The 17114-nt window shown below is 37.0% G+C and overlaps 3 protein-coding genes across 10 annotated transcripts in view; 1 reads left to right on the top strand and 2 right to left on the bottom strand.

Annotated features, from left to right (window-relative positions):
• Nucleotides 1-601: 601 nt before the first annotated feature.
• Nucleotides 602-12223, bottom strand: LOC144048800 (putative aminopeptidase W07G4.4). The gene is made up of 17 exons (XM_077561163.1): nt 11786-12223; nt 8615-8727; nt 8007-8048; nt 7802-7892; nt 7037-7185; nt 5743-5851; nt 5294-5421; nt 5111-5210; nt 4604-4679; nt 3471-3556; nt 3167-3271; nt 2948-3023; nt 2751-2869; nt 2556-2639; nt 2416-2473; nt 957-1138; nt 602-868 (listed from the first exon to the last, which is right to left on the bottom strand). Exons 2-17 carry the CDS (start codon nt 8623-8625, stop codon nt 734-736), a joined length of 1551 nt encoding a protein of 516 aa, XP_077417289.1. The 5' UTR covers nt 8626-8727; nt 11786-12223; the 3' UTR covers nt 602-733.
• Nucleotides 5247-13311, top strand: fahd2a (fumarylacetoacetate hydrolase domain containing 2A). Of its 7 annotated transcripts, none has more exons than XM_077561168.1 (8): nt 5247-5266; nt 9871-10080; nt 10153-10369; nt 10459-10518; nt 10593-10755; nt 11792-11900; nt 12672-12759; nt 12883-13311. In XM_077561168.1, the coding sequence occupies exons 1-8, from the start codon at nt 5262-5264 to the stop codon at nt 12943-12945; spliced, it is 915 nt and encodes a 304-aa protein (XP_077417294.1). In that variant the 5' UTR covers nt 5247-5261; the 3' UTR covers nt 12946-13311. The 7 variants fall into 7 exon arrangements, with proteins under 7 accessions (XP_077417294.1, XP_077417291.1, XP_077417295.1 ...); XM_077561165.1 differs by lacking the exon at nt 5247-5266 and adding an exon at nt 9027-9196 and having other exon boundaries at nt 9821-10080; nt 12883-13310; XM_077561169.1 differs by lacking the exon at nt 5247-5266 and adding an exon at nt 9171-9196 and having other exon boundaries at nt 12883-13310.
• The window catches only part of gpat2 (glycerol-3-phosphate acyltransferase 2, mitochondrial), an 88829-nt gene continuing 83502 nt past the window's right edge, over nt 11788-17114 (bottom strand). The window contains exons 24-26 of one of the 2 annotated variants that reach the window (XM_077561162.1): nt 14911-15011; nt 12649-12767; nt 11788-11888 (exon numbers count right to left, since the gene is read on the bottom strand). In XM_077561162.1, the coding sequence (XP_077417288.1) occupies nt 12755-12767; nt 14911-15011 (114 nt within the window). In that variant the 3' untranslated portion in view covers nt 11788-11888; nt 12649-12754. Of the gene's footprint in view, nt 11889-12648; nt 12768-14459; nt 15012-17114 lie in introns of those variants that run through there. The other variant, XM_077561161.1, reaches the window with a different exon arrangement.

Here is a 17114-nt window from a genome sequence, read left to right as displayed (position 1 = left end):
TCTTCATTAGATGGACAAAACAATTGTTTTATTAACAGCAACAGGTGGCTATACAGGTTAATTGCCACTTTATCATCTAGTGGAAAAACATTTAATTGTTCTGCCTGCCACCAGCATAGATCAATAAATTTTTATTAAAAATTGTTCATCTATTCGTCGCTACATAGTTGCTTGCTATCCCAGCTGACACAACTGATAGTCAGCCAATCACATGACCCATGGAGACAGATAACTCATTCACTGCCATTGACGGCTATAGACGTCAAAAATTCATTTAAACTATTTCTATTAGTTTTCCACTTTTGGTAATAAGAGTATGAAAACCTTAAAAAAAGTACATTTAAACAGTTATACAATTTGTGATTAATCGTGAGTTAATTAGTGAAGTCATGTGATTAATTAGATTTATTTTTAAATTAATCGCATGACTTTACTAGTTAACTCACGATTAATTACTAATTTTATATCTGTTTAAATGTACAATAAAAAAAATCTAGGTTTTCATACTCTTGTTAACAAAATCATTCAGACTCACAGTGTCCATGCGTGGAAACCAGACCCATGGTGTCGAGAGTAAAATCATCACCACCACTCCTGAAAATTCAATGACCAATGAATATTTATTGACCAACTGGAAATGCTGGGCATACGCCTCCACACACGTACAACGATGATATTTTTAACACTGCTTTTTTTTCCCTTTTGGGCCACTTGGTCATTTCAAACTGGCCGCTCAGAGGTCGGACAGGAAGTAGTTGGTTGCCATGGCGAGGATCGGGGCTCCCGTCGGCACGCCGGGGAAGGGGCCGCTGGAGCCAGCGATGTCGATGTGGGAGTACGGCAGAGGCGCCTCCGAATCCACACCGTGCTGCGTCAGAACAAAGACAACAGTTGATTTGACGATCTGATGAGGCATCTTGGGAGACTTGGAGCAAGTTATTTCTCATTGTGACTACCTTGTGCAGGCCCGACGCCATGATGAGGAAGGCCGCTGGGGTCTGATGTCCTCGAGGGGTCGCAGAGGAGGGCAAGTTGTTGCACTGGAGGATATCCTCGTACTCGGATTTACCTTTGTGGAACTCGTAGTCCTCCCTCCTGATGCTGGACACTTCGAACAGGTCGCCCAGCACCTCTCCAGCTTGAGAGAAATATTAGTTAATTAGAGTTGCAAAGTTATAGAAAAATTCTGGTAAATTGGTTTATGGAAAGTTAAGATGGGGGATTTTGGATTCCAGTTGTTAAAGCATAAATGAATGTTTTGTTTTAGTCATATAGGCACAACAATAAAATTTAAAAAACATGAAAAGTAAATTTATAAATTTCTCATTCAATGGACTCTTTATATTCAACTGTAATCGCATGAAATCCGCTTGCTTTAGTCATGATTATGCAAAAATACAATATGGCAAATTCCCATTCTATTCTTATTAACTCATTCACTGCCATTGACAGCTATAGACGTCAAAAATTCATTTGAATTATTTCTATTAGTTAAGCTTTTTCCATTTTTGTTAACAAGAGTATGAAAACCTATCATTTTTTTTACATTTAGAAAAGATATAAAATTTGTGATTAATTGTGAGTTAACTAGTGAAGTCATGCGATTAATTACGATTACAAATTTTAATCGCCTGATGCCCCTAATTAAAAAAAAAAAATCTTTAAAAAAATATATATATATTAAAAATTAGGGGCGTCAGGCGATTTTTAATCGTAATTAATCGCATGACTTCACTAGTTAACTCAAGATTAATCAAAATTTTTATATCTGTTCTACTACAATATTTAAAAAAAACACTAGGTTTTCATACTCTTGTTAACAAAAATTAAAAGAAAATGTTAAACTAATAAAAAAAGTTAAAATGAATTTTTGACATCTATAGCCATCAATGGCAGTCAATGAGTTAACGCATTCGTTGCCACTGAATATATTCATTTTAACATATTTTTATTAGTTCAACATTTTCTTTTAATTTTTGTTAACAAGAGTATGAAAACCTAGACTTTTTTTGTACATTCAGAACAAGTTTGTGATTAATCGTGAGTTAACTAGTGAAGTAATGTGAATAATTACGATTACAAATTTTAATCACCTTATGCCCCTAATTTTTAATATTTTTTTTATTTTTTATTTTTAATAATGTATTTTTTTAAAGAAAAAAATATTTAAAATGTTAATATTAATTTTTAAACATTTTAATCACAACATAACAATTAATCACATTTTATATATGTTCTAATACAAAACAAATTCTAGGTTTTTATACTTTTGTTAACAAAAGTGAGAAAAAATGTTATAATAGAAATAGTTATGAATGAAAATGAAAATTAATTTTTGACGTCTATAGCCGTCAATGGCAGTGAATGAGTTAAAGTTCCCACAATGTTGCAACCATAGAATCAATTTAGTGTCACCTTTCTGCCACTTAGCTGCATTTCCAGCGCGATGGGCCGGTCCATTATCCATGATTATCTGCAGGGAAAAAAAAACAAAAAACTTTTAACTAAAATATCAGTGACATCCATTCTTAGGCAATCATGGAGTCGGCACTTACAGAGTAGTTTGGTCCCATGGCTCTGATGGCGTGGCCGGTCAGAGTGGCGATTGTAAACAACTGAGGGTTGGTCTCACGCACTGCCTGAGTGAGGATGAAGCAAATAGCGTCAAATAGACGAACACCACCGCTTTTAGAAAAATCTGCCACTCGGGGTCTTTGCTAACTTTGATTGCAAAATCCTCAAACTCTGACCTTCTCCTTCATCTCACAAAGCAGGTCAACCATCACCATGCGTCCCTCGGCGTCCGTGTTGCCCACTCGGACTCGGCGGCCCGCGCGAGAAACCACCAGCTCGTCTGCCACGTAGCAATCTGAAACGCAAACACGCCGCCTTTATTTCATCATTGGCCGCCATTTTACATTCAGTACGATAATAAACAGTCACTGACCCGACCCCACGCTGTTGCGCACCATTGCCATGGAACCAACAACCTTCAGGTTTTTGGGTTTCAGCTTCGCCAAAATCTACAACAACAAAAAATGCTATTAGTAGCATTTAGCACATACATACTGTATTTGTACAGTAAACCTCTGCCTAACTGGCGGCTCACCGTTCATGCTTTTTTTTTTTTTCAGACTGTGTCAGTGTTTCTCTCAATTCAGCTCACCTGGAAGAAGCCCGCAACAGCAGCAGCACCACATTTGTCTCGGTGCATCCCTGCCATGAAACCGCCAGCCTTGATGTCTGCTCCGCCCGTGTCGTAGGTGATGCCCTGAATGCCAATCAACACAGATGTCGCTTTTTAGCCCTAAAATTTCCAGTTAATATTTAGAACAGGAGAAACTACTGTACTTTTTTTTTTTTTGCATGCTAGGTTCATTGAAGAATGTCGTTTTTGTTCAATGCTTTTAGTGTGAACAGACATTTGAACTTTGACCTGGGAGAGATCAAACTGCTTGGGCACTTCTCACCTTGCCCACCAGCATGAGCGTCTTCTGAATAGGTCCCTCGCCGCAGTATTGCAACTTGATGACTCTGCCCTGGTGACGCGGTACACCTGCATGAGGAGGGATAATTTGGGAATTTTCATTTTAGTTAGTTTTGATTTTGTTTTATTAGTTTTAGTGATTAAAAAAAAAAAGCGCTAGTTTTAGTTAGCTTCAGTGTGTACTTTTTTCTTACTTAGCATTGCGTTTCGGTTGAGTTAAATTAAAAAGCAGGCAAGCCGAGCCGTTGGGAGCTAAAAGTCAAGCATGAAAAATTGTCGCCTGGGAGCGACGTCATCTGAAGGTGCTTTTCTATTGGCTGCTGCTAGACGACGTCACTTCCGCGTGACACACTTTCAAACATCCTTATTTTGGTTAGTATAAAATAAATCTACTTAAAATCACATTTAAAATCATAAACAAGGGCTCATCCATTAAATTAACTCATTCACTGGCATTGACGGCAAAAAATATTTTTTAAACTATTTCTATTTAATTTTTTTTCCACTTTTGTTAACAAGAGTATGAAAGCCTAGATTTTTTTTTGTGAAGTCATGCGATTAATTACGAATAAAAACTTTAATCGCCTCTTGCCCCGAATTTTTTTATGATTAAAAAAAAAAAAGAATTTATGGCAGTGAATGAGTTAACTACCAACGCCCCGAATTTTTTATCTTTTGAAAAAATAAAATAAAAAATCATTCACTGCCATTGACGGCTATAAACGTCAAAATGTCATTTTAACTATTTCTATTTAACATTTTTTTTAACAAGAGTATGAAAACCTAGAATTTTATTATCGTACATTTAGAACCGATAAAATTTGCGATTTATCGTGAGTTAACTAGTGAAGTCATGCGATTGATTACAATTACAAATTTTAACCGCCTCTTGCCCCTAATTTTTTAAATGATTTTTTAAAAATTAATTTATGGCAGTGAATGAGTTAATTACCAAAGACTAAAACAGACATTTTCTTTATTAGTTAGTTTTTAAAAATATATATATTTTTTAAAGCATTTTCATTTTTATTTTATTAGTTTTCTAAAATAACCTTGGCGGGAACCATGACTGGGTACGCTACAAAAGTGCACGCTAACAACAAGATGCGCTCTCACTGTTGGCACAGCGGTTGACAGCAGCCAGGCAGGGGTACTCCCTCTCCAGAAGCTTCACGTCACTTATCACTTCAGCCTTAAGTGGAACACACATGTTGTATATGTCAGGGTTTCCCAAAATCTCACAGCAAATCACCGAACAAAAATGTCAAAAAGCATAAGATGATAGGTGGTCGTTATGAAACAGAATTTTAATTGTTCTGCCTGTCAGTATACGACACAGGCATATTGTACATAGATATAAACAAAATATTGTTTTTTTGGGGAAACAATACAGTGAACGGCCACTATTTGTGGAGATAAAAAAAGATGATGTATAAACTTAACACCAATATTCCAGTAGATGGCGCCAAAGTAATTGCTTTGGCACAAAATTAGTGAAGAAATTAGATTTTCTGATGGGTTGGAAAAAAAATTAAATCCACAAACTATGCAAATTCCCTCAAATGCAGACTAAAATGCACTAATGTCTTTCCACAATACAGAATGCGTTCTTGGCAAGACTACCTGCACGGGGCTGTTCTTGAAGAGTTCCACAACGTACTCAGCCACGCGGGGGGCGGCCATTCGCTCAGGATCGGAGCCGCCGATATCGCGGCATGCCAGCCTAAGAGACGGGAATTCCGAGTGAAGGACCGAAGGGCACAATTATGACAGAATGAGGTGAAATAAGAAATCATTTGATCGTACCTTCCACTTTCTAGAGCACCAGCCAGATCCACGAGCCTTGGCCCTTCGCTTTCGTGATTCACCCAGAGACCCAGCACGCACACTTTGTAGTTGGATGATTTTATGTTTGCCTCCCTCACTTCAAGAGGCTATAACACACACACACACACTTTAGTGCTATTTAGCGGTGTGTAAGTAACTCACAAATGCCAGCGTAAAAAAAAATGCATATCCTGGCAGAATTTGCATTAATGAAAGAAAACTTATTCACTGCCATTGACGACTATAGACGTCAAAAATTCATGTGAACTATTTCTATTTCTACGTTTATAGCGGTCAATGGCAGTGAATGAGTTAAGAATTAGGCAAAACACATTTTATATTTGGAATGTAAAATACAGAGGTTGTGTCACTCGTATCTCAAGGTACCACTATATACAGCATCCAAAGCAGCAGTGTTTTCATCTTACCATGTAGAGTGCATGAAGAGCACCCAGCGCAGCCACCAGTGTGCTGTTCTTGTAGACTTTGTGCTGAGGGCAGACCAGCAGGGGACGTTGCATCCCTGTTTTCAAGGCCCTGAAATGACACAAGTGTGAGAAATGGGAAAAGAAAAAAAAAAGTTAATTTTTAAAGGCCCTGAAATGACACTAGCGTGAGAAATGGAAAAAAAAAAAAGGTTATTTTTAAAGGCCCTGAAATGACACAAGCGGGAGAAATGGGAGAAAAAAATATCTATATATTTTTTAAAGGCCCTGAAATGACACAAGCGTGAGAAATAGAAAAATAAAAAAATAAAAAATGTTTTTTTTAAAGGCCCTAAAATGACACAAGCGTGAGAAATGAAAAAAAAAATGTTTTTTTTAAAGGCCCTGAAATGACACAAGTGTGAGAAATGGAGAAAAACAACAACAAAAAAACTAAATGATCTTTTTTTTTTTAAAGGCCCGGAAATGACACAAGTGTGAGAAATGGAGAAAAACAACAAAAAAAAAATGTTTTTTTTAAAGGCCCTGAAATGACGCAAGCGTGAGAAATGGAATTTTTTTTTAATAATAATAATGTGTTTTTTTTTTAAAGGCCCTGAAATAACACTAGGTTAGAAATTTGGGTAGGTGGGGTTTTGTTTAAAAAAAAATTAAAATGTTTTTTTAAAGGCCCTGAAATGACACAAGCGTGAGAAATAGAAAAATAAAAAATGTTTTTTTTAAAGGCCCTAAAATGACACAAGCGTGAGAAATGAAAAAAAAATGTTTTTTTTAAAGGCCCTGAAATTACACAAGTGTGAGAAATGGAGAAAAACAACAACAAAAAAACTAAATAATCTTTTTTTTTTTAAAGGCCCGGAAATGACACAAGTGTGAGAAATGGAGAAAAACAACAACAAAAAAAAATAATGTTTTTTTTAAAGGCCCTGAAATGACACAAGCGTGAGAAATGGAATTTTTTTTTAATAATAATAATGTGTTTTTTTTTAAAGGCCCTGAAATAACACTAGGTTAGAAATTTGGGTAGGTGGGGTTTTGTTTAAAAAAAAATTAAAATGTTTTTTTAAAGGCCCTGAAATGACACAAGCGTGAGAAATGGGGAAAAAAAAAAGTTTTTTTTTAAGCCCTGAAATGACACAAGCGTGAGAAATGCAAAAAAATATAAATAAAATAATAATTTTTAAAAAGGCCCTGAAATGACAAAGTGTGAGTAATAATAATATTTTATTTTTTTATTTAAAAAAAAAGGATCTCTCTGGCGTGAATGCATACTGACCGCTTAACAGCGTTGACAGCCGCGTCGCTGAAGCGTCTGACATCATCGTAATCCCGGTTGACGGGGCCGGTGGCGGAAAACACCAATCGGTTGCCAGGGAGACCCGGGACCTTCAGGACCACCACTTCTTCCCCCAGCCCTCTGTCCACCTGTTAAAGTGATTTTATTATGACACTTAGCCCTCATCATATGCACTTTTACACAATATATAGTTACAAAAACCCAAGGTTTAGTGAAGTGTAGTCCATTGTTAAGATAAAATCTTCACTTTGTCGGGATGGGGGAACATTTTGAGCCTGGTTGTAAACTAACTGTGTTTATTGATATAAGAGGTTATATGTTCTGGTTAATAGGACAGGAAATAGTCCTTTATGTCATAGACATTTAAAGGTTTTTCCTGAGTCATGGGAGGAAATCGCAAACAATAAAACCATACGCCAAAAGGCTTTAGTTAAAAAAAAAAAATTAAAAAATTGAAATGTGGAAACACTAAACACACAGGATTCACTTAAAAGCACTTGAAAGATAGATTGCCAAATTATTATTATTATTGACATCAAAGGGCACATTGGTTCTTATATTTTTCAAGGATGCTTCTTTTGGGCTGTGATCACCAAATATATAGTATTCATTGCCTTGGAAATTGACGTATTCTAAATAAAAGGGCGCTCATGCCTATATAGTTACATATATTTGTCAAGTCTCCACACTTTAATCACAATTATTCTCTTTTATGTTTATAATAGGTATGGGTCACCAATTTACATTGTTGTAGTCCTGCAGGGGGGCTTTCAGACACTCAAGCTTGGAGGGTAAATCATCATGGCTCTGGGTCACCAAGACAACGCCATCAAATCTGCAAGTGCAAAAAAAAAAGAAAGCATAATTAACAAAAAGTCAGTCTCCACAGGATATACAAACCAAGAGCAACACCAAAAAGAGGATGTGTGCCCTTTAATCTGGTACTCACTTCTGGTCCTTGAGGTCAGTGGTCCACTCAATGGGCTGCATGCTACCAGAATTAAATAAAAGTTATAAAACATGACGTTATTACAACTTTGTCAGACAGACACCTTTGCTTTAAAAAGATGAGATTCGAAGATGCCGGACAACAGTGATAAGAGTGCTCAAAGTGTAGAGGGACCTTTGACCATTCAATTCTTATCTCTAAACCTTGATCGTGCCTTGACGTGCACTTTTTGTAGAGACAAGTCAGCTTCAGAAAAAAAAATGTGTCAAGCAGACATTTGCAGGACCTTTTGACACATAACGAAACTTAAATAAAACCTAAGTGTCATGCGCGACATCAAAGTGAAAGCAAAGCAGAGTGGATTGAAATTGAAACATGGAAAATGTAATAATTAATAAACAATAAAACAAGAGTTTACATCGTATAGCAGTTATGATTATCCTTAATTTAATGCTATCTGGCAGTACAATAATAATACAAGTCCCACAGAAACAAACGTTAGAGTTTCTAGTTATAAATAGAATTTTGCAGATTGGTTCGCTCCCAGTTGCAGCCCAACTATTAAAACAAAAACAAATGCAAAGGGTTTCATGGTTAGCAGTCCTCACCTAGTGCACATTATTGGTCCTTCTTCGTCGTCGTCGCCGAGCGAGAGAAGTAGAAAGGGGAAGACCGACTGCTGATCGCTGGTGACAATGGGGCCTGCCTATGGTCACATGATCTGAGCACACGTTGCCTTAATGTACATTCAAAAAGTAGGATTTTTGCAATTTTGTTAATACCTCGCGCTTATTTAACCATTCAGCTTAGTGATAGCTAGTTAGTACCTATAAAAGCAGATGAATTACAATAACGCGTACGTTATACTAGTGTTTTTGACGATAAATTAGCTTTTCACTGTTTCGTTCATGTGGAAAAATTCCGTCAGCATTGAATGACGCGTTCCTTTGCCCGATGGGAATTGTAGTTTTCAATCAAACAAAGCATAAAAGCAACTTTTCTTTTTTTTTTTAATCAATACTTTGTTTCTATCTGAGACATATGCTTGTTTCCATGAATGTGTTTTATTTCAGCATTTTTAGTACCAATAGTAGGGAGTTACACGAATGAATGTAAATATAAGCCACAGACGCTAAGCGGAAGTTGTGAAAGTAGACTAGACTAGTAGAGCTCTGGGCGCACGAGCAGAGGTGAGTATCTGTATTATTAACCAGAGGCTGTGCAAAGGGCACTAAATGGTTGACTGGCCCTTTTATGTATTACATTTCTGAAATGAAATGAGTAGACCAGACCCTGCTGGAGCTTCAGGTAGACAATTTTGCTATAGAAGCTAAACGACTTGCAATAATGATGCGTGAGTTTTCCCTGATGAAACTGATTCTTCTTCTTCCCTTCTTAAACACTGTTGTCAGAAAATTCAATGAGTGCACAATGAATCAGTAATTCAATCAGTGTGCACGAAGTGTCTTCAATGTGCACTCACTCGCATGCTGGTGGGTTCGCTGAAGACTTGTAAATTCCTGTTTTTGTTTTGTCTATTTTTGCCCTTTAATTAGCTTGCGACCTGTCTCGATTGTGCGCCGCTTTATGCACCAAATGAGCTGGGAATGGATGAACTCCAGTTCACCCATGACCCTATGAGTACTTCGATAAACACATGGATGTGTTTTTATTGTGGTTGCAGTTTGTAATGGTGTTTAGTAGTTTTCTGATACAACTTTCCCAATACATAATTGTTTGAGTGCAAATGTGGACAAGTCATGGAATTGTATGTACTATACCAACAGCGGTTGCACTTCTTTTGTTGCCAACAGATGAGAGTTCCTCTTGGTTCCTTGCGCATCCTCAGTTTGTTCTTCCCCAGACACTCAGTGACCCTGCAGCGGCGGGGCTTGTGTGACGTTCCCATGCGTCTGGTGCAGTTCCATCGCCATGGCGATGGAGGTATCAGAGTGGGAGTGGAGCAGGACGAAGGCCTCAACGTGGTGGACCTTAGGGCGTTTGACCCTTCCATGCCTTCCACCATGAAAGAGCTTCTGGAGCTGGGAGACGAAGGTCTTGATTGTGCACGGAGGTATCACAAACGTGCATCACGTCACAGACTTCTGAGCACAAATCCAACATGAAAACGTCATCCTCTTTTTAGGGCGCTTTTATCTGGCCAGGGTGTGCTGAAGCGCTCGGACGTCAGGCTGTTATCTCCCATTTTAGCCCCGGAGAAGGTGGTGTGTGTGGGTCTGAACTACCGCGACCACTGCCTGGAACAGAACGCCCCGATCCCTAAAGAGCCCATCATCTTCAGCAAGTTCCCCAACGCCATCACGGGGCCATACGATGACATTATTCTTCCTCCTGAGAGTCAGGTGAGTTCCTTGCACCAAGATACGCATTTTGCATTAGAAAATGTCACAACACACCACCAAACTAACTTGCTTTATCTTTCTGTGTAAAGGAGGTAGACTGGGAAGTGGAGCTGGCGTTTGTGATTGGCCGGCGAGGAAAGCACATCAAGGTGAGCGTCACAGCATCGTTACCGTGCGGCGGGTTCAACTCCTGACAGCCGCTACCACGTGTCTCGCTGTTCAGGAGGAAGAGGCCCTCAACTACGTGGCGGGCTTCATGGTAGCCAATGACGTCAGCGCGCGCGACTGGCAGATGAAACGCAACGGAAAGCAGTGGCTGCTGGGAAAGACGTTTGAAAGCTTTTGTCCCCTCGGCCCCGCATTAGTGACCACGGATGCTGTGAGAGGTGACTCGCACATCAGCAGCCTTCCTCTGTTTACTCGCATCACATCCTACGCTCCGGATGGGTATGGAGGACCAAAAATGGCAAATAAAAATTAAAGTGAAAGTAAAAATGGATATACAAAAAATAAATGGAAATAAAAACAAGGTAAATAAAACAATAAAAAAAAAACAAGATTCAAAAATAGATTTAAAATTAAATGCAGATATAAATAGAATAAAATGTCAATCAATAAATAAAAACGCTCTGCTCTCATACTTATTTCATGCTGCAGAGATGCTGCAAATGTGTCATGAAATGTTATTCAAGAGCTCTATAAAAATCATATATACATTCATATATATATATATATATTATTAATACTATATATATCATGGCAAAGATATTAATACTCAGTTTTGATTATCACATGTATTCATTTTACATTTGCATGTGCAGTGACAGAGAGCTGTTTTTCCCCCCAAATACAAGTAGAACCCTAGTTCAAAGTTTCGCTAACGTTCTACATGAACCTGAAAAAATACTTAGCTCTGCAAGTGCTGTACCATTATCATGACTCGTAATATAAACATTGACATAGGTGCAAATGGTCATCAAGAATGAGACATTATATTATTTATATTTATTTATGCATATATTATTATTATTATATTATAGATATTATCGTAAACATAAATACTAAAAATAAATATTATTGAACGTTGCCGCGATGCTTAAATAAGACAGGGTGGCACTTGATTCAATTCAAATGTATTGCACATAAACGCTAAGTAAAAGATCTACCTATATAAATGTTTATTAAAAAAAAACAGCTGAATTGTAATCAGGCGGTGGTTCTTTAGCATACCACTAGAGGGAGCCCACGTGACATACTATTACTGGTTGAAGCAATGCAGCCTTTAGTTATTTATACCTGCCTTGACGTTGTCTATCACATGTTGAGTAACAATACACTACACTGTTAGAAAGTGTGACTTTGATGACTTATTAAGTAATAAAGTGTCCAAATTCCCTCAAATATAAATGACATCACCTCCAGATCCTCACGGGTTGGGAATTCGTTGCCTGGTCAATGGAGACACCGTCCAGAGCAGCAATACGGATCAGATGATCTTCAAGACCGAGGCGCTCATTTCCTGGGTTTCAAAGTGAGACTGCCATTCTTGGATATAAATAACACTGTACGGTATATATTAAAAGACAAAAATCATGAAAAGGTCTGTGCAAGATTTTAACTCATTTGCTCCCAACAACGTATAAATACGTTCTATTTTAAATATTACCATGCTCCCCAAAACAATTATACGTTAATTTTTTTATGCCAGAGCACACAGAAGGCTTTGATGCAGCCTCTGAACTGAAAAGAATGGTTGAAGCAATGGTAGTTATTACAAAAACGGCCAGCAGGTGGCAGCAGAGTATACGAGATTTTTACAATCGATATTCCACTGTGACAAAACTAGAAAAAAATGTATTGTAAATTTTGAACAGATAAAAAAATTGTAATTAATCATGACTTAACTATTGAAGTCATGCGATTAATTACAATTAAAAAATTTAATTGCCTGACGCGATTAAAAAAAAAAGATTTGAGAAATTTGAGGCGGCAAGCGATTACATTTTTTAATTGTAATTAATTGCATGACTTCACTAGTTAACTCACCTTTAATCACAAATGTTATATCTGTTCTAAATGTACAATAATTTTTCCCCCTAGGTTTTCATACTCTTAACAAAAGTGAAAAAAAAAGTTAAACTAATAGAAATAGTTAAAATGAATTTTTGACGTTTATAGCCGTCAATGGCAGTGAATGAGTTAAATATTTACTCTGCATCTATCCTCAATGACAGGGTGGACAGACAAAATGATAGTATAGGAAATGTATCTTAACTTGCCTCTTTGCGTTCTCCTTTTTCAGGTTTGTGGCATTAACTCCTGGAGACGTGTTTTTGACAGGCACTCCTCCTGGTGTGGGGCTGTTCAGAAAGCCGCCCGTCTTCCTCAAGGTGATTTCCTGTGTCAAACCCCTAAAATATGTCAACTTAAAAACAGTCGCACATTAAGACCGCTCGCAGCATTTTAATTAGGCACGGGGCTGAATAAATTCTCATAAAACGGTTCTCTTTCAGAAAGGAGATGTCGTGGAGTGCCAAATCGACCAGTTGGGGTCTATCGTCAACAAAGTGCTTTGAACGGGGAGACACTCAAAATCATCAAATGTTCGAAATGTTTGATTGTTTCTTACTTGGGGGAAGGAACTTGTTTGATACATAGTTTTATGTGGAATTTAGAAGTAATGCACATATAAAATATATATATATACTTTTATTCAAATTGTGTGCAGTTCATTAAATTCAATGTTATGATTAAATGTGATATGTGATAAAATGTGTCAAATTGAACTGTTTGCAAACTACGATAGATTCTTTAATTCTCAATGTGGGTGTATTTATGGTGTAACAACATGCTAGAATAGTGTGTGGTACACATATATGCACGCACAAAGTACCTAATCTGTACTCAAGTCCATCTGCTTCACAAGGAAACATTTTTTTCCCCACAATAATTTATTTTATTTTTTACAGCACTCCTATTATCAACTTGAATGAATGAATGAATACCCAGTCGATACCATTCTGACATGTCAAGGAAGCTTAAACATATACTCAACGTAACTTCAAAATAAAGTTGACCAAATACAGTAATACGTTAACGGCAATGCAAATAGACTTAGTCACTTTTATTTTGAAGTTATTTTGAAGCTAGCTTGACTTCCCTTTTAGACGTTTTATTATCGTAATCGATTGACATCGTAGTTGCGACCAACATCAACACAACGCAATCCCCTACTCATGTTGAATGGCTAATTCAGGACGCTAAGAAACCGCTAATTAATTACGCCGTCATTGTGTGATATGGCAGAATTCTCCGACGTAAGTGGCTAGCAGCTAGCTGTTAGCATTTTCAACGAGTGTCTGGCTGGTGAGTTTGACAGCTGGTACCTAATTACTTTAATTATTTTTCAATATTCTGGACCAAGGCTACTTTGTGATTCACTCTCCATGTTAATGTGCCTTAAATTGCACGTTAATGTCTTTTCATTATTATATAAAAAAACAACTTTGTCTTCATTTATTTTATAAAACACTTTTGTCAAACAGCTGTTTAGATCATAGGAACACCACTTTAAGCTATGAATACCTTGTTATTTTACACATGGACCATGTAAAAATAAGAATGTTTCTGCCTCATATTAAATTTAATGGTGTGTTCCTAATTCCTTAACGGCTATATTAGACATTTTGAATTGATTTTTTTTTTATTTAATGGGGAAAGGCGTTTTACAAAATAAATGAAGACAAACTACTATTTATCTTTTTTTTCTTGCTGATCCGAAAAATAATCCGATCCGAACCGTGACTTTTGTATTAATGTACAACCACTATGAGTCACATGCATTAGTCGAGCGTGAATGGTATATGCAGAGCACCACTGGGGGGCAGTAGAGTTTCATGCAGGATTTGTAGTTTTTGTATCATTACAAACTCTAGTTGATGCTGCCAGCGGCAGATTCCACAGTGTTTTTTTTTGTTTTGTTTTTGCTAAGACTTATGAAGTATAACTCATGACAAGGGCAACCACTTTGAATTAATAATGACACTATTGAAATACCAGTAGACTTTATAAAATAAACAAAACCAAAATCTCCAATGAGAGCAGTTTAATAACAATGAGACTATAACTGGGCCTCATTAGCATGAGCTTTAACGTGAAATAATGTATTTGGAAACAGTAGAAAAAAGCAAGAGCTGAAATGTGATCAGGTTACAAACAAAAAGCGCCCCAGTTACTATGTAAACACGGGGGGGTCACGCCGCATCATCATGCTACGGCGGAGCCATACAGCTGATTACAGCAACCCCATAATCCTCGCCTCCTGCAGCTTTATGCTAATGCTATTACCGAGGCAAAACTTTAAATCAATGTCTCATAAGTGAAGAATCTCAAAGCAATTAACCCCAAAACCCTTGGCAGCTCAGCGTGCAGCCTCTCGAGAAGCGAACAGTGTTTTGACTCCAACTACCTCAAGCTGCATCCCAAAAAAAAACACAGGCAGCACTCAACGCTGCTGTTTAACATATTAATTGTAGAAGTACTGAGAGACGAAGCGCTGCAGTTTCTGCCGGTTTTCTGCTGACTGGAACAAAGGCGTGACCCCCAGGAAGACTCGGCCTTCCCGCTTCTCCTCCGTGACGACCTGATGGGAGCGCATACATGGTGCGGACACTTGTAAAAAAATGATCATTTTAACATTGTTGTTCACACAGCAGTTCTGAGGTTCTGGGTTCAAATCTAAGCTCCAACTTTTCCTATGTGGAATTAGCATATTCTCCCTGTGCTAAGTTCATTGAAGAATAAATTGTCCACGTCAGAATGTGTGTGTGTTATTATATTACTAGTGCTGGGTATCGATTCTAATTTCCTCAATTGATTCAATTTCGATTGACAAGAGTTTATTTTGATTCGATTCAATTCACTTCATTTGAATCCGATATTGATTCATTATGGAACATCGTTTTTTCGTAAATGTCAAGGACATGATAAAAACTCTACAAATATTACATTTTAATTATAAAGGCAATTACTGGTCAAATGATTTAGTTTATTCATGAATGTAACACGTTATAATTATTTAAATGTTACACAAACATTGACATCAGCAATCGATTATTCCATTTTTTTTAAAACCCAGATATGTACCATAACATTTGTTCAACAAAACAATACAATTTGAATTACAAAGGTTTACAATAGTTTCCATTTATTTCGTAATTTTTTTTATTTTTTATTTTTTATACCTACACTGACTGACCACTTTATTAGGTACAGTGGAACAATCCATTGAGGTCCGACACTAGAACATTCTGCTGTTGATATTCCGCCTAAAGCCCTTCTTCTGACGCCTCTAATAAATTTTTTAATATCTAATATTTTATTCAAATCAAATTTTCAATCTTGAGGCTGTAATCTCTCTGGCAGAGAAGAAGCTATGTGCCACTCACAGGGTCGCACGCACCAATATGCATCCTTAATATCTCCCTAGTGGGATACAATAAGAAACGATTGTCAAAATGCTTTCACATTTATTTAACATGAAGAACGCATCGATAAAAGCATTTTTGGAAGGAGACATATTAATAAGTATGCAAAAATTTTTTCTCGCAATTTAAAGGTACTTTTTTTTTGTCCTGATTTCGCCTCTTTCCGACCAAGGAACGTGAAACGAGATTGCCCTATTGGATGATTCTGCGGTCTGAGGTGTGTTAAGAGTGGATTTGTCCTGATAACGGGGGTCTGAAACGGGTCAGGCGGACAATCTTAAATATTAACTAGAAAATGTGCAATTTCTGAAGAAATATTTAAGACTATAAATGTGGGTTCCCCAGACGACAAGAAATATTTTCCAAAGTGATTTTCCATCATCATTTGTCAACAGTCACACCTCCGGTCCTTTTCAGAAAGACTCAGGTAAACATCGGCATACAGTACATTAAAAACAGTTGGGTCAAAAATACCCCGATTTGTGTTAAAAAGAAACAGACACGATACTTTCTGACCATTTTGTGCATAACAACAACATTTCGAGTTATTTTTGACCCAATAGTTTTTAAAGTTCATATCTAAGACCGTGGGTTGTTTTTCTTAGAGATCACATGTGATCAAGATCAAGATTTCTGCCTCAAGAGAAATTCTTTCGATATCAATGGTGGTTGAGAATCTTAATGTGTGTTAGTGCCCTGCAGGTGAGATTGCTACAGCCCAACACACGCAGTAAGACCAGAAGTGTTGAATGCCGGATTTTCTACCTTTATGCGTCACAAATAATCCTTTCAAAGTATTTATTTGAAATATATAAAATCTTAAGAGTTGAATTAAAGAGCAGCAAAAAATATGTACAAAATATAATAGGAATGGACCGATTATTGGCTGGCCGATTATCTGCGCCGATATTCAGCATTTTGACGAATATTGGCATCGGCCATTTTGAGGACTCATACGGCTGATAATAAATCCATTTAAAAAAGTGTTTAGGGGGGGTTCAAGGGAACTAATTATTAAAATTTTCATAGAAGCTTCTGACCCTGGGAACTATCTGCACCTTCTGTCTTTGTTTGAAATGAAAATTAGATGAGTTAAATTTTTACACTTAAGATATTTTGAAATTTTAAAAAACTTCATTTACCGTAGCAAACAATAGGGAGTTATTTACTTAAGTTTTTATTGAACTTTTGAAGACATGCTAAGATTCCTCAACTTTTTGTTAGATTTGTAAAACAAAAGACTCCAAAAACGAGCTGGA

The sequence above is a fragment of the Vanacampus margaritifer genome, chromosome 3 (assembly GCF_051991255.1).
Source record: "Vanacampus margaritifer isolate UIUO_Vmar chromosome 3, RoL_Vmar_1.0, whole genome shotgun sequence".
In the NCBI taxonomy this organism is placed as follows: Eukaryota; Metazoa; Chordata; class Actinopteri; order Syngnathiformes; family Syngnathidae; genus Vanacampus; species Vanacampus margaritifer.
This window is presented reverse-complemented; position numbering and strand designations above follow the sequence as displayed.